Genomic DNA, 17,500 nt, shown 5'->3' with positions numbered 1-17,500 from the left:
TCCCAGTGGTCCCCAGCAGTGTTAAAGTCCAGGCCAGAATATGAGCGTGGTGTTGAATGGGGTTGTCTGACGTGCCCCCCCCCCACAGGGGCGGCTGTGGCGCAGGAGGTAGAGCCGCCGTCTAACGATCGCAAGGTCGGCAGTTCGGCGGTTCGAGCCCCGGCTGGCCACATGTCGAAGTGTCCTTGGGGCAAGACACTGAACCCCTAAAATTGCTCCCAGAGAGCGGGCCGGATGAGGCGCCTTGCATGATAGCTTGCCGCCATTGGTGTGTGAATGTGTGTGTGAATGGGTGAATGAGAGGCCGTTGTAAAGCGCTTTGGATAAAGGCGCTATATAAGTGCAGTCCATTTACCATGTACCCTCCCTCCCCTCCCCTCCCCCCCTGTGTCTCTGCAGGATAACCTCCAGACGTTGGGGGCGGAGATCGAGAGACTGATCAACCAGCAACGCCAGCCGGAGGACGGAGCTAGGAGGAAGTGACACGCGAGAGAGGACAGGAAGTGACACGCGAGGGAGGACAGGAAGTGACACGCGATGGAGGACAGGAAGTGACACGCGAGAGAGGACAGGAAGTGACACGCGAGAGAGGACAGGAAGCGACACGTGAGAGAGGACAGGAAGCAGAGAAGAGTACCTAGTGAAGGAGGGGGTGGGGGGACACACACAATGACTCCATGAACCATGGTGTGCCACAGCAAGAATTGAACTGAGCCACCCACACATACACATACACACACACACACACACACACACACACACAGAGCGATTTGAATGTTTAATCCCAGTAGGTCCTCCTACTGAAGACCACCCCAGTTATCTCAATCCTGCTGTCCAGGAGGAGACCGTACCTGATAGGTCAGTTTGTCCATCTTCTAAGCCCCGCCCCCCCTTCTGACCAGTAAGATGAACTCTCTGATCTTCTGACCAATGGATGGACTCTGCTTACTTCCCCTCTTGCTCCGCACAACACCGGCCCCTCTGGCCAATCAACGAAGTGCTCTGGTCTCTCCACCAATCAAAAGATGAGAAACCAACCAACCAACCCACTATGAAGTATCTGCTTCTGGCATCTACTCTAGTCTCAGAACTATAAAGTGAAGTTGATCATTTTCCTCCCCAATGTCTTTGCCGCTGTAAAATCATCAGTTACTCCAAAAATCGATCCCCGAAAATGAAGGTATTTGTTGTACACCATCAGAATTGTTTTTTCCTCTTGCATAATCGAACGGACTTACGTTGCCATGGAGACCCACAGTCCTCCACCCAGCCCCGGATGAGTAGAGGGGATTATGTGTTAGCATTTCTGATTGCTAACACAGCAGCTCCCATGTCAAATGCTGCAATGCCCAGCATGGTATCATCTCTCTCTCTCTCTCTCTCTCTCTCTCTCTCTCTCTCTCTCCCTCCCTCTGTCTCTCTCTGTCTCTCTTTCTCTCTCTCTCTTTCTCTCTCTCTCTCTCTCCCTCTCTATCTCTCCCTCTCTCTCTCTGTCTCTCTTTCTCTCTCTCTGTCTCTCTCTGTCTCTCTCTCTCTTTCTCTCTCTCTCTGTCTCTCTCTCTCTTTCTCTCTCTGTCTCTCTCTGTCTCTCTCTCTCTTTCTCTCTCTCTCTCTCTGTCTTTCTCATTCTCTCTCTCTCTCTTTCTCTCTCTCTCTCTCTCTCTCTCCTTTTTTGAAGTATTTGTGCCAATAACTGAATGTATTTTTGCAAGACCTTGATTTCCCCCCCCCCCTCTACTGCATACCAGATGCAGTATTCCCGCGGTGAAAGGGAAGTTAAAACCATAGAGACTTTTATTGATGCCCCCCCCCCCCCCCCCCCCAGACCCTTGTTGGTCAGGTGTCCATGTTCCTGTCCACCTGTGTAGCCCGGAGAAAGCACTTGAGGCTGAGTCCTAACACTTGAGATGGTTCGAGAGCATCGTGGATTGGCATCAATGGACCTATCGCTAAGCCACGCCCCCAAATAGAAATAGTCCAATCATATCACAGCAAAAGTCACTACAGGCAGAAAACTCGGACAGCTAATATCTGATGGTGAAAAGCTTCTAGACGAAAAATATTCTTGTCATCTTTAAAATAACATGTCTATTACTTGCTGTGGTAAGAATCAGAAATCAGAAATTTGGCAACTCCCGCCATTGTAAGTCATTGAATGTCATTCAGTCACGGTCGGTCAGTCAGTCAGTCACTGTCAGTGAAGCGTTGTTCGTTTGTCTGAGTTTTCAAAGGGGGCGTGGCTTAGCGATAGGTCCATTCTAGATTCGACGTCTCACATGAATGTCCCATGTTAGGTTTTTACCAGTTGGCCTATGTTCTTGTTTCGTTTAAAGAAGAAATAATTATCAGTTATAATATCAAGTGTAGGTGGTGAAATCTAGGGCTGGTCTTTAGTTGGTGATTTAATGTGATTTTATTTATTTTTGTACATTTTGTTTGCTTTGTTTTTTTCAATCTGTTAAATCTGTTTGTTTGGCTGTTTTCTGGGGCGGGGGGGGGTTGAAGTCAGTACATTCTTTTGTCCATTCGCTAACATGACAGAATTATTATTTTGATTATTTTGACAGAAGTTTCAGAACATTTTCACTAAAAACGACAAATGATCTCCTATGTTTTCCCTGTTCTTCCTCACACACTCCATAGCCCCCCCCCTCCCTCCCTCCCCCGTCCGTCCGACCGTGACTGTGTGTGTTGTTCTGTGGTAAGGCCCCGGGGCTGGACTCCATCTGAATGTCTCTTAACATCTTAGCAGGGAGGGACAGAGAGGCAAGGCTGTGTGAGGTCATCTTCATCTGAGGCCGTCTCTCAATATTCCCGGGCAAAAGTGCAATTCCTGGCCTTCGTTTTTTCCGTTTTCTCTCTCTGTGTGCGTGCGTGTTTATCCGAGGGGATGGGAGTTGTTCCGTGTGCTTCAGCTGTCACGGCTAAGGGTACCTTGCCCCTGCCCAGGGTACACCGGTCCACAGGGGTAAACAACATTTACATTTACCATGTAGCCCCCCTGTCGCCCCCCTAGCCAAGCACCTGCAACACAGCGGCTTATGGCCATGCTGTGTGAAGTCACAGGACAACATAACATGTGACTTCTCCTCAGGTATGGATGCCAGTACACACACGCACACAGACACACACACGCGCACTCACACTCAGTGTGAAGGATACAGAGCGTATGAAGGACTAGCTCTGAAGGTGTGTTCTCTGCTGTCTTTGTTGGTCTCCCGCTCCTACATTGATTTGGTGCGAGCCTTTAAACCCCAACGATGACCAGGCCCTCTCTCACCCTAACAGAGGCTACCTCTCTCACCCTAACAGAGGCTACCTCTCTCACCCTAACAGAGGCTACCTCTCTCACCCTAACAGAGGCTATCTGGGAGATTAAGTCCTCTCTCACCCTAACAGAGGCTACCTCTCTCACCCTAACAGAGGCTATCTGGGAGATGAAGTCCTCTCTCACCCTAACAGAGGACACCTCTCTCACCTAACAGAGGATACCTCTCTCACCCTAACAGAGGACACCTCTCTCACCCTAACAGAGTACCTGGGAGATGTCACTAGTGGGGGTAGTGGTGGTCTAGTGGATAGTGAGTTGGACTTGTGATCGGAAGGTTGTGAGTTCAAATCCCGCCTGAAGCCACACCACTACTAGTGTGCCCTTGGGTAAGGCACTTAGCTCTCAGTTACTCCAGGGGGAATGTCCCTGTAATTCGTAATTGTAAGTCGCTTTGGATAAAGGCGTCTGCTAAATGGCAAAATTAATTAATTAATTAATGTCAGTGCTTTCTCTATCTGCTGCATAGGCAGGACATCTCCTTCCAAACTAACCCATGGGTCTCACCTCCCTGCCTAGGCTTCATTCGGGAACAACAACAAAATGCATAAGGAACATTTCACCTCATCACCCCCTGATACAGCTAGCTAACATTCTTTAAAATAATGGCTTACGTAAGTTATGAGGAAAACAGTATAAACTGAACCAAATCTAGAATAGATGATATTTAGGCGAAAACATCCTTTTCCTCAGAAGTGACTGCTGCATTGACACTTCGTGAAGAATACACAGCTTGCGCGAGTGCATCAGTATATTTCCAGGAGCAGGGCATCTTTAACCAAACTTGAGGGGATATTCAACTAATAATCCATCTGAATAATCACATTTCCATAACAAAAGGATGTTGGAGCTGTCATAATTATACGCTGACTCCCCCGTATAGCCTATAGCCTGGCTGTGTTGTGTTCTATTGTATGGGGGGGGGGACGACGACAAAAGGTTGTCAATGAATTGTCGGTTGACGGGGTGAGGAGGAGTTCAAGACTGTATTTCCAAACAGCGCATGAAGATTTGTGCAGATTCCAAGGTTCAGCCTGCAGAACCAACCCCAAGGAGAATGTGAACGAACAGAACAGGCCAACTTAATGTAACTGCATGATAGATAGATAGATAGATTGATAATGCATCAAGTGAAGGGACTCTCAATTTGGTACTCTTATGGGATAGATTAAAAGGGTCCATGCCGTGCAACCTGTTGACAAATCTTGACTTGATCTCGACACTCCACTCCCCCCATGTGTTGCCCATCATGCGTCCCCACAACATTGCCAAAAAAACGAATTAAAACAGTTTTTCGTGATTATGATATTTTTCCTGGGACCCAAGTCTGTAAACAAATCGGAAACAAGTTCCCCAAGAAACTTCTGGACTTCTTTGTTTATATGTACCCCGTCCCACAGAAATAACCAACATGAAGAGTTGTTGTTGTTGTTGTGTGTGAGTTGTCAAACTTGTGACTGACTAAAGCAAGATGACGTTTGTCTTCTCTGTTGGTTCTCTTGCTGTCGAAAATATTCAAACTGTGATTATTATAAATTTGTAGATATAAATATTCTGTAAAATTGTCAAATGTTGAAAACAAAATGATTCCGGATCGATTCTGTATATATGGTGTTTACAGGGAATTAAAAGAGATCTATCTCTGTTTCTCTTACATACTGTCTGGCAAGTTTGTGTCATCCCATATAAACAGTTTATGACTTGACAGCGAACATTTCCTCTTGGCTGTGTACCTCAGAATACCTATTTCACATAGTGAGCCCTGTCAAGACATTTAGCCTGTTAGTTCTCGACACTTATGACAGATCTGAAAGGATTGAACAAGAAAAATATATTCTGTGTTTCCCCCTGGTAGGGTTGGGTGGGTGGTATCTGTGGGTGGTATTGCCCCTGGGTTGGGTGGGTGGTATCTGTGTTAGTGTATAATAATCATATTGTTCCGGATCTGAAAGCACTGAAAGGGATGATGGTCAGGGGGTAGATGAGGACTGAGGGGATGATGGTCAGGGGGTAGATGAGGACTGAGGGATGATGGTCAGGGGGTAGATGAGGACTGAGGGATGATGGTCAGGGGGTAGACAGGGCCTCTAGAGATGAGGTTCAGGAACTAGACGGGGCCTCTAGAGATGAGGTTCAGGAACTAGACGGGGCCTTTAGAGATGAGGTAGATGGTGACTAAGGAATGAAGTTCAGGGACGAGATGGGACCTGAAGGGATGATGGTCAGGAACTAGACGGGTCCTATAGAGATGAGGTTCAGGAACTAGACGGGGCCTCTAGAGATGAGGTTCAGGAGCTAGATGGGTTATTTTGGGTTCTGAGTAATTCTTTTAGATGGGTTATTTTCCTACTCATCATCGTCATCTCCTACGCAGCCAAGAAGGTAAATGTCAAGTGTCGGACATCAAAGAAGTGGCCTCAGGGGCTGAAGTCACAACCAGCATGTCTGTCACTCATCCCTGACAGACAGTAAAGAGACATTAGTAAACCAGTAGAGCCGTCCCCACCCGCCAGTACTGGACGCCCGCATTGTCAGGGGGAAATATTACAAACACAGCCAGACCACAACCATAACAAACACAGCTCTGTTGACTGTGTGGACGTCGCCTCCCCCTCCTAACACACACACACACGTGTGCACATACACACACACACACACACTCTCTCCCCCTCATCCCCTCTCTCTCTTCTCTCTTTCTCTCTTCTCTCTCTCTCCCCCCCCCTCCCTCTCACACACACACACTCTCTCTCTCTCCCTCCCCGCCTCCCTCTCACTCTCACACACACACAGACACACTCTCTCTCTCCCTCCCCCCTCGCTCTCTCCTCTTTCTCTCTCTCTCCCTCCCCCTTCCTCTCCATCTCACACACACACACACTTCTCTCTCTCTCCCTCCCCCTCTCTCTTCTCTCTCTCTCTCCCTCCCCCCTCTCTTCTCTCTCTCTCTCCCTCCCCCCCCTCTCCTCTCTCCCTCTCCCGCTCCCTCTCACACACACACACACACACTCTCTCTCTCTCTCTCCCCCCCCCCTCTCTCTCTTCCTCCCCTCCTCCCTCTCCCCCTCACACACACATACACAGTATACAAAGTTTACACCCTCATTGTATGCATGCTGGTTTCGTGCCCTCCCTCCCCCCGAGGCATACTCATAATAACAACAGAAGAAGAACCTGCTCCTTTGACAACATGTCCAGTATTTAAGCTGTTTATCCCCCATCCCCCCCACCCCCCGCACCCCTTTAGTCTCAGAGAAGCCATTGTCGACGTTGTTGACATTGAGCACTGTGGTGGTAATCTAGGTAATGCATTTCCTGTTTGCGCGCTTAAAAATAATTATATTTAGACAAGTGGCCGTGTCTGTAGAAAGCAGGCCCCGACTACGAGCTGACTGGGAGCCTTCTGAAGGATTAATTTGGCAAAACTGTTCTAGTTTTTGTTCCTCAATGTTCCTCAATGGTTAAAACGATGTACAGATGTTGATTAGTCATCACTGATTAGTCACTAATTAGTTGATTAGTCATACTGAGTCAGCATAGTGTGGTTTCTGTAGATTGTATTAGGTTAGTCGTATATATTGGACCACTTTCCGATTATTTCTTAAAACTAAAGACACGTTCACCTACACACACACACACACACACACACACACACACACACACACACACACACACACACACACACACACACACACACACACACACACACACACGTCATCACATCCTCTACAGTACCTAACTTAAGTTATTGTATATATTTGTATATGTATTTACTTGTTTGAATCTTATAGTAATTCTTATATTATTGTTGTTATTTTGTTAAAGCACTTTGAGCTGCAACGTTTGCAGGAAAACTGCTATAGAGTGCAAAATAACAGCATCCGCACACTCAAACACTGTGCAAAAAAACGTAGTTTATTGCGAGCTTTCAGTCATAGACCTTCTTCAGGCAGGAAAAGTGCTACACAAATAAAGGTTATAATTCTTCTTCTTCTTCTTCTTCTTCTTCTTATTACAGTGGGTATAATATCAAACACTGAGGAGTTGGTTGGTCGGTCGGTTGGTTTTCATCTTTTAAATTCTGCTCACCTGTGTGACATTTCCATCTCCGTCTCTCCAGGGGCGTTTGAACGCTGCTTCCCCTTCACGCCGTCGGGCCAGGGTATTGGGTATTGCATAAACTCTGCTCAGCCTATTTTTGGCTCGCTCTGATAACAGACTCTGTCTCTCCTATCGGGCCGCGCCACCGCTGGTGAATTCATAAAGCCCAGCTTGTCTCCTCGCGGGCCTCCTGGCCCACCTGACATGGAAACCATGACAATAGCTCTCTGGTCCAGAGATAACACACACTCTCTCTCCACCGCAAGACTGACCACACGCACGTACACACAGAGGCACACACACACACACAGAGGCACTCGCACACAGACGCACACAGACTCACACACACACACACACACAGAGGCACTCACACACACATATTATTATGCTAATATATGCTTTTAGATAAAATTTTGTCACACAATTTGTCACACATTTTTGCAACTTGAATCCTGGAAGTATACAACAGCAACATTATGACTTGACCTTTTGACCCTTAACCTTACCTATATATACTTTACACACAGCCATGAACTGGACACCTACAGTCCAGCAAGTAAAGATTACCGGTAGATTAGACTAGATGAGATTAGATGATGTTGTGTGTGTGTGTGTGTGTGTGTGTGTATGTGTGTGTGGTGCGTGCATGCATGTGATCGTTAGGCCTATCATTTAAATACATACTACATTTCTGAATCTATGATATACAGTAAGTTCATATGAATATGAATGAATGTAGCTGCACAAAGAATAGCATGACAGACCACAACGTGAGCTGTCCCTGTGGGGGGAGGGTGGTGGATGCAGCAGGTAACTTGGCACGTGTCGCACCCTGCTATCATTACCTCAGCACTCTCTGTCCTGCCCTCTAGCACTGCTTATTGTACAAGGCTGAGTGGAGGAAAAAAAACACAACAACAGAGAATTTGATCGTGTGAAAGTGTTAATGGCATCTACGGACCGACACCGAAAGAATGTGTCGAGCCACTTAGGCAATTCCACTATAAGACAAGCTCTCAACATGTTCAGACATGTGCTATTTTTACTCAAGTCACTCAACCCTATGAACTTGTTGTACCTCTATTAATACCCTCTCGCCATCAATGTGAACAGATAAAACTAGCAAGTGTTATCTTATTTTTTAAGTGTGCACTAAACCAGTGGTGTGTAATGTAATGAAATCCTTGTGTTGGTTTCTGGCCTGGGCCAGATGGTTCTCTTAGCAGGAAGTGGTTGGCAGGGCGCAGAACTGTTGGCCAGAAGGGATTCTTCGGGTTGGTTTGGTTGGTGGTGAGACTTACATTTTTCTCACCGAATCACATAGAATATGAATGGAACACACAGCAGTGTAGGTCTAGAAGGTAGTTCATTGATGATGACTTGGTGAAATGGGGGATAAGGTCAATTCCCAGCTATGACTGTAGTTTTTCCTGGTCAGGTGACATAAAACAAAACACAAAAATGTACCTAATGTAATAACAACCCTAACCGTAGCAGTGTACTATTATCACTATTTTGACTATTTAATTCCTGTCTGCCATTTTGTGTATTATTATAGCCACCTATTCTTTCTGAAAATGGGTCTAAAATACATTTTTAAACACGTCAATGCAACAGCCATCCCATCTTCATTTATAGGCGTCTGTACACTTCCTGCATTGCCTTTCTTAAGACTTTACATTTTAGAAATCAGTTTGATGAGCTAAACTCCATATTTGAATGGGTTGAAGGAGGCTTTGAACATCACAGAGCAAACTGGGTAAAATGCTATCCATAGGCTTGTATACCATAAATAATAAATGTACCATACATAATCAGATGTCTAGACAGAGGCTTGTATACCAGGTGGCAACATGAGCCCATACATGACCTGATACCTCAGGACAGGACTTGATTAAATGAATCTTAAAAAATAATTACATATTTTTTTTATGAAGACACTTGATTGGCTTGAAATCCAACGTAGCCATTGCAGGCAGGAAGCTTTACGGAGTGCAGCCAACCAATTACGCCAAACGTAACGTATTAGCATTTTCATTAAACAATGATTAAACTGACTAAACTGTGTCCTGACTAAACTGATAATCATTGTGTCATTAGGGCAGGCAGACGGGGCAAGCACAAAGCGTCTCGTATGACACGTGGGACAAACCGATTCACGTAAAAAATGGGCTCACTAGACTTGAGACGTGATTTTATGGAACTTTTTCAATAGACTTGACAAGCTTAAGATTGAAGCATTCATCTGTGGACCGCTACCCACAGTTGACAGAGGTAACTTTCAGCCGGCTCCTAAGCCTAAACACTTGGCTCTCTGGTGCGTGCAAACTTAAAGGGCTAAAATGTATTGACCCCCTGGAACATATTCTGGAGGCCGAGAGACCTATTCAAAAGAGACGGCCTCCACTTAAACAGATCGGGAGAATACCATTTAACTAACAACATACTCTTCGACCTCATAAAGTCTGCTCCTCCTTCCCTCGATGCTCTTGATCCAACTGAAAGGCCCACCACGCAGGATTCTTCAGACTCAGCACAGCCAACTGAATTGTTCACAGTGGATAAACTCTCCCCACAGCCCTGCAAACTCATCACAGCTGGCTAAAATGCGCGCTGCAGATGACCTCTCACTCTCCCCACACGCATCACAACTGCGTAAACTGCGCTCCTCAGTCTCCAGGGCAAAACTAATCATTAGTTCGTTGAGCCCCCACTAAAGCGATGGTACAGCCCCCGTTCTCTCTCCCCCCACCCCCTCTCCCAAACCACTCTACCCCAAACTCCCAGAGACCCTAACCCTCACCACTGAGTCCACTGAGTTCTCCTTCCTCCAACGGGGCCCACCCACTGTGCCGACGGACCACGATGCCGACAGTTTATTAGCGGATTTCTGCGAGAGCTGACAAGACGGTACATGTGGGAAAACTAGGGTTAGGGTTAGGTGCTAGGGTGCTACGGTTAAGGTTAGGGTTGGGGTTAGGGGTAGGGTTAGGGTTAGGGATAGGATTAGGGTTAGGGTTAGACATGCCAGCATGTACCAAGTCGACGTAGCACCTAACCCTAACCCTAGTTTTCCCACATGTACCGTCTTCCCACATGTACCGTAACAGAGAAGCGGAGAGCATTCACATGCAGGGAGGGCTGTCGGCACAACGGTCAGTCTGCATATTGATGCGGCACCCCTCCAACTCACGCCGTTCCGGACAGGAGTAGAGCCCACCCCGAGAGCTGCTCCATCTCAGCCAACTTTCCATTCTACAACACCTGGTCCCACACCCCCCTGTGACGCCAGCCCCATCAACAATACCCGTCACCCCACCCCTACCCCGACACCGCGGGATACCTCCATCACCCGTCGGATGACACCCACAGTCAGTTGAGGCTCTAACTGTCCCCGCTTCCGTAGAGTTATGAGACACCATTGACATTCCTGATATAAAGCTGGGACTCAATTCTTGCTATCCCTGTTCATGTCAGTAACAGAACAAATTTAATTTCTGTACCCTGCCGCACACAGCCCACACAGAGACCAAACACAAAACCACAAAACGTCTCTCTTTTAATCAACGATTTGATTAGCTCCTATGAACTCGATTTTTTATTTATAACTTGGTTAGATAAAGATAACAAGACACCAATTCTTGTCAGCATCCCCCAATTTTAGAACCTTAGATGTCGTTAGATCCCATAGGAAAGGAGGTGGAATCGCCTCCTTTTTCAGAGACAGTTTTAGCTGCAAACAGACATCATCCGGAGAAGTTTTATCATTTGAATGTCTTTCAGTTGTTTTTAAATGCCGCCCTCGAATACTATTCATAATTTTATACAGACCACCCCAATACTCTCTCTACTATCTATTTCAATGAACTTAGAGCTTCTCTCCATTATTCCTACTGAATTTAACGGTTTAATCATTGCTGGGGATTTAAATATTCATGTAGATAATGTAGGACACCAGAGCCAAAGAACTCTGTCCTTTTAGATGTTTTTGAACTTCAACAACATGTGAAACATCTGACCATTTTTGCATATTCTTTGACATATCTATCTTCCCTGCTATTCAAACTATGACTGAAACTATTTCCGTCATATAAATGAAAACACTAACGCACTGTTCATCGAGCAAAGCAGAGCGCAGATGGAGAAAAGCTGGCAGACAGACAGACAGACAGACAGGGCAGTCAGGCAGAGAGGACAGGCAGACAGATAGACAGGGCAGTCAGGCAGGGAGGACAGGCAGACAGACAGATAGATAGACAGGGCAGTCAGGCAGACAGATAGACAGGGTAGTCAAGCAGGCAGATAGACAGGGCAGTCAGGCAGACAGATAGACAGGGCAGTCAGACAGACAGATAGACAGGGCAGTCAGGCAGACAGATAGACAGGGCAGTCAGGAAGACAGATAGACAGGGCAGTCAGACAGGCAGATAGATAGACAGGGCAGTCAGACAGACAGATAGACAGGGCAGTCAGGCAGACAGACAGATAGACAGGGCAGTCAGACAGACAGACAGATAGACAGGGCAGTCAGGCAGATAGACAGGGCAGTCAGGCAGACAGATAGACAGGGCAGTCAGACAGACAGATAGACAGGGCAGTCAGACAGACAGATAGACAGGGCAGTCAGGCAGACAGATAGACAGGGCAGGCAGACAGACAGACAGATAGATAGGGCAGGCAGACAGATAGACAGCGCAGTCAGACAGACAGACAGACAGATAGACAGGGCAGGCAGACAGACAGATAGACAGGGCAGTCAGACAGACAGATAGACAGGGCAGTCAGACAGACAGACAGATAGACAGGGCAGTCAGGCAGACAGATAGATAGGGCAGTCAGACAGACAAATAGACAGGGCAGTCAGACAGACAGACAGACAGACAGGGCAGTCAGATAGACAGATAGACAGGGCAGTCAGATAGACAGGGCGGTCAGGCAGGCAGATAGACAGGGCGGTCAGGCAGGCAGATAGACAGAGCAGTCAGACAGACAGATAGACAGGGCAGTCAGACAGACAGATAGACAGGGCAGTCAGGCCTGCAGACAGGGCAGGCAGGGGGCAGGCACAGGCAGCAGTCAGGCTGGAGTACATCAGGCACAGGGAAACAGGGGTTAGTATGCTGAGTAGACTCGACGGAACAGTAGCTTAGCGAAGGCTGGGAGTGTGTGACTAACCGTGGAACTGAAGCTATGCGATCTGGCAGGGTGGTGAAGTCTGGAATTTATGGCAAGGCTGCTGATGTTGGCAAACAGCCAGTAACTTGACTCCCGCACACCTGACTCCACTCCTGTAATCAGAGAGAGAGAGAGAGAGAGAGAGAGAGAGAGAGAGAGAGAGAGAGAGAGAGAGAGAGAGAGAGAGAGAGAGAGAGAGAGAGAGAGAGAGAGAGAGAGAGAGAGAGAGAGAGAGAGAGAGAGAGAGGGAGAGAGAGAGAGAGAGAGAGAGAGAGAGAGAGAGAGAGAGAGAGAGAGAGAGAGAGAGGACTGCAAGCTAACTGGGAGGTAGAGGGCGTGACACACATGGCTGCAAGGCCTTCTCTCTGAATCAGAAACGTGTGGCGTGCGAGCACTGGGGGGCAAGTGCTTGCTGTGGGAGATGATTGACGAGAGGAAACGCCAATAGCTATGCTATCCTTGTCCTTTTTCAACTATCTATCTATTCTATTGGCTTAACGAAGGCCGAGTTTGATGCAGTTTTGGTCAACCAGACCTTTCTGGGTGCATTTGGGGTGGAAGTGTCTAGAAAAGGAGATGAGGAGGGCAGCAAAGAAGTCGGTTAGAGAAACTGTAAAGGAACAGGAAACAACTTCCAACTGTCACATTCAAAACACAGCAGGTTGAGACCGCCTGCTACTCTCCTCTGGTAGTCGTCGGTGCAGCCAACTCTTCTATATTTATACACACGCGCAATTTCGATTAATTATTCTTTTTAAGAGGGTTAATCTCCATCTGAGCAGCATTTATAATCTGCCCGGATACGAGCGGTCCGCCTTCCTGCCAAACTAATAATCCCTGATAACAAGGTGAGCCGGTGCCAGGCCTCGTCTACGCCGGTGATAACTGTTGTTGTTTTTTTAAACGACCGGGGCCTTCGTGTTCGCGGGGCGCATACATTAGCGCGGGGGCAATCATCTTTTAAACAAGCTTCATTAGCTAAAAACGGCGGAGGAGAGCCCCTCTATTGAATTCATCTTTTTCAGATTACTCGAAATGTGCGCAAGCAAGGCCCCTCGGGAGAGCGGCATTAGCGGAACACAGAACCCCGCTAATGTATTTTAGAAACGTCGCCCGGTTCTCTGGGACTGATTAATAGGACCCAGCTGTGGGGCAACAAATAGAAACGGTTCCCTAAAGAGCCACTCGAAAGAACCACGGGCGAGTTGTTTGCCAGGCGCTTTGGTTGTGTTGTTCAGCCGGCTTCCGATCCGACGTTATTGTCCTGGGAGAGTCTGGAGAGATGCAGAGTATCTCCATACTTCCTATTGATCTTCTGTAACCATTTGAATAGGATCGCCTCCTCCTCCGCCTCCTCCTCCTCCTCCCCCTCCTCCTCCTCCTCCTCCTCCCCCTCCTCCTCCTCCTCCTCCTCCTCCCCCTCCTACTCCTCCTCCTCCCCCTCCTCCCCCTCCTCCTCCCCTCCTCCTCCTCCTCCTCCTCCTCCTCCTCCTCCTCCTCCTCCCCCCTCCTCCTCCTCCGCCTCCTCCTCCTCCTCCTCCTCCTCCTCCTCCTCTTCCTCCTCCTCCTCCTCCTCCTCCCCCTCCTCCGCCTCCTCCTCCTCCTCCTCCCCCTCCTCCGCCTCCTCCTCCCCCTCCTCCTCCTCCTCCTCCCCCTCCTCCGCCTCCTCCTCCTCCTCCTCCCCCTCCTCCTCCTCCTCCTCCTCCTCCTCCTCCCCCTCCTCCTCCTCCTCCTCCTCCTCCCCCTCCTCCTCCTCCTCCTCCTCCGCCTCCTCCTCCTCCTCCCCCTCCTCCTCCTCCTCCTCCTCCGCCTCCGCCTCCTCCTCCTCCTCCTCCCCCTCCTCCTCCTCCTCCTCCTCCTCCCCCCTCCTCCTCCTCCTCCTCCTCCCCCTCCTCCTCCTCCTCCTCCTCCTCCCCCCTCCTCCTCCTCCTCCTCCTCCGCCTCCGCCTCCTCCTCCTCCTCCTCCTCCTCTCTCCTCCTCCTCCTCCCCCTCGCCATGCTAACATAAACATAAACGACAGGACATGGATACTATGAAGAGTGTTCTGTGGACCTGAGTCAGTGACCTGAGATTGGAGTTTGTTTAGCCTACTTACTGTAGTGACAGCTTAGCATTTAGCATTGTGTACTGCATAACAATGGGAGAGGAAGGTGCTCTGAAAAGAAAGCCTGCATGCATGTAAATCACCTAAGTGATATCCAAGTAACTTCAAGTTTTGCTGCAACTTTTTACCTCTGAAATTGTACACCGTACATTTTGATAGTATGCCTTCTGTGTGAAAATGTGTTCACTTAAATGCCCAAGAGCCCTGTGATCATTTTATCTTTTGATTTTGTTTTGTAATAATACTGAACATGTATTGGTTTGAAATTACTTTGATGTTACTTTTTAAGCATGCTATTCTAACATGCTGACAGGAGTGGGAAACAAACCCAAGTTTTAAACCCCTATCTTCCAGCGGCCATAGGTAACCATAAGGTAATTAGGGTTAGGGTTAGGGTTAGATGTTAGGGTTAGATGTTAGGGTTAGGTTAGATATTAGGGTTAGGGTTAGATGTTCGGGTAAATGTTGTAACAGGTCTTTAAATGGTAAACGGACTGCACTTATAGCGCCTTATTCCAAAATGCTTTACAACGGCCTCTCATTCACCCATATGGCGGCAAGCTACCATGCAAGGCGCCCGGCCCACTCATTGGGAGCAATTTGGGGTTCAGTGTTTTGCCCAAGGACACGTGGCCAGCCAGGGATCAAACCGCCGAACCTCCGACCTTGCGATCATTAGACGCCGGCTCTACCTCCTGAACCACAGCCGCCCCGGGTCCTGAGATCTGGTGCTTTGCCAAATGTTGCATAACCATATTAAATCCACCCTCTGTACAGCTTCAGAATCAGAATCACAATTATTTTTATTGCCAAGTATATTTGCACATACAGGAAATTGACTTGGTAGGTTGGTGCATATAGGACATAAAGATAAAACAACAATATAGAAGCAAAAACCGTTTTAAAAGACAATGACAAAAGGGGCACTAAAACAATAATTATGTAGGTCTGTAAATTAGAGTCATGTAAAACTAATAGAAATGACTGTCAGTTGTAAGTGTGTGTGTGTGTGTGTGTGTGCATGTGCGTGTGCGTGTGTGCGTGTGTGTGTGCGTGTGCGTGTGCGTGTGTGTGTGTGTGTGTGTGTGTGTGTGTGTGAGGCCCACAGCCGTGGGGAAGAAACTGTTCAGGTGGCTCAATGTTTTGGTCTTGATAAACACAGCATGACATCTGTGAAGCATCTACAGCCTAGGCCTTTACTAAAGCGTCTAAAGTTATAACTTGTTTAAAGTAGGACTATAATAATACTCTCCATCTCTGTCACCTGAGTCAGTGAGATGACCATGGTGAAGTCACAACCATTATCTCACATCTCTCAGTCACAACCACACATGGGCACATGGGGCCACGTTTTATAACGTCTTTGTGCTTGCCTGCATACAATCAACTGTGTAAACAATACGATCATATCTCACATCCCTTAAGAATGTGACTATGTGAACAATCTATAGCCAGAATACATGGAGCTAAAGAAAGGACAATTCAAACATGGACCTCTGCAATACATAAGATAAAAGAGTTGATGGAGTGACTGTGTTTGTAGGCTGTGTTGTATGTGAATGTAACCTGTAATTGTTGTACTATTATGATTTTATGATATACCAAATATAGTGTAATGAAGAACTATGGGGGGTGTGTGTGGGGGGGGTGTGTGGAAGGGATGTTATCGCCATGGGGGGGGGGGGTTACTACAAATAATTGATTACAAAAAAAATGAATGTGACTATGTTCAGGTTTTCAATGATCCCAGGTGCCCATTGCAGATGCCATATTGCTGTTAAGCAACAGGTGTATTGTTAAACGGATGTGTTATTTAATATGCACAAACCAGGCTAATATGTTAATTAATACATGCTCTTTGATCACGGACAGATGGCGATGCAATAGACAAAATAATTGAGTGGTTCATTATGCACATAAACCATGTTCATCTTCCTCTGACAACACAGCATTATGATTTATAGCTTATACCACAACTTCTCTGTGTTTATTGCCCTAATAAGTGCACTGTAAAATCAGATCACCAAAGATATGACTTTTTTTTACAACTGCAAATGGTTTTTGTTAATGAAGCATTCATAAACCCTTCATAAATCCTACATGCCCTTGTGCAAACGTTTATGTAGCATGACTAGGCAGAAGGGTTTATCAGTGCTCCATTAAGCCTGAAAGATGTAGGCTTACTAACCAAAACGCAAGCCACAACTCAAAACCTCAATAACTAAATCACTGTAGCAACATATTACTGTACATTAATGTTGTTATTAGCGCAATATTCCACACATATGGGTATAAAAATATAGAATTAAATTGCGTGATGGCAGGGTACTATAAACGTACAAAAGGTAGGTACTAAAAAGCTATTGGAGTTATTTTTCTTACAAACAGATCTTTTTAAACCATATTACGCACGTTTTTTGTGCAATATTTTACATTTCAAAGTAAGTCATTCGACTTTTTAACTGTTAAGATTCATCGCACAAACACAAGCCAAAAAATACCTTAGAAAGGAAAAGGAACGATGAATTAACAAATATGACACTTTTATTGCACACTAGTCAACAACCACAGTATACAATATGACACAAGCATGAGCGGACCACTGAGAGAGAGAGAGGGAGAGAGAGAAAAGGAGAGAGAGAGGGTGAGAGAGAGAGGGAGAGAGAGGGGGGGAGAGAGAGAAAGAGAGAGAGAGAAAAGGAGACAGAGAGGGTGAGAGAGGGAGAGAGAAAAGGAGAGAGGGTGAGAGAGAGAGAGAAAGAGAGAGAGAGAAAAGGAGACAGAGAGGGTGAGA

The 17,500-nt window shown here is 47.0% G+C and overlaps 2 protein-coding genes across 2 annotated transcripts in view; one reads left to right on the top strand and one right to left on the bottom strand.

The window, feature by feature from the left end:
• The window catches only part of ccdc186 (coiled-coil domain-containing protein 186), a gene marked incomplete at its 5' end in the record, with an annotated part of 39,698 nt that extends 38,923 nt beyond the window's left edge, over positions 1-775 (top strand). The window contains one exon of the mRNA XM_080541906.1: positions 400-775. Coding sequence (XP_080398032.1) covers positions 400-483 — 84 coding nt within the window. The 3' untranslated portion in view covers positions 484-775. The remainder of the gene's footprint in view (positions 1-399) is intronic.
• Positions 776-1,836: 1,061 nt separating this feature from the next.
• The window catches only part of adrb1 (adrenoceptor beta 1), a gene marked incomplete at both ends in the record, with an annotated part of 16,682 nt that continues 1,018 nt past the window's right edge, over positions 1,837-17,500 (bottom strand). The window contains 3 exons of the mRNA XM_080541905.1: positions 1,837-1,860; positions 14,265-14,387; positions 16,080-16,093. Coding sequence (XP_080398031.1) covers positions 1,837-1,860; positions 14,265-14,387; positions 16,080-16,093 — 161 coding nt within the window. The remainder of the gene's footprint in view (positions 1,861-14,264; positions 14,388-16,079; positions 16,094-17,500) is intronic.

Source organism: Nansenia antarctica, assembly GCF_963989245.1.
Source record: "Nansenia antarctica genome assembly, chromosome: 11".
Taxonomy (NCBI): Eukaryota; Metazoa; Chordata; class Actinopteri; order Argentiniformes; family Microstomatidae; genus Nansenia; species Nansenia antarctica.
The sequence above is the reverse complement of the archived record's forward strand: the minus strand, read 5'-3'. Positions and strand labels throughout refer to the sequence as shown.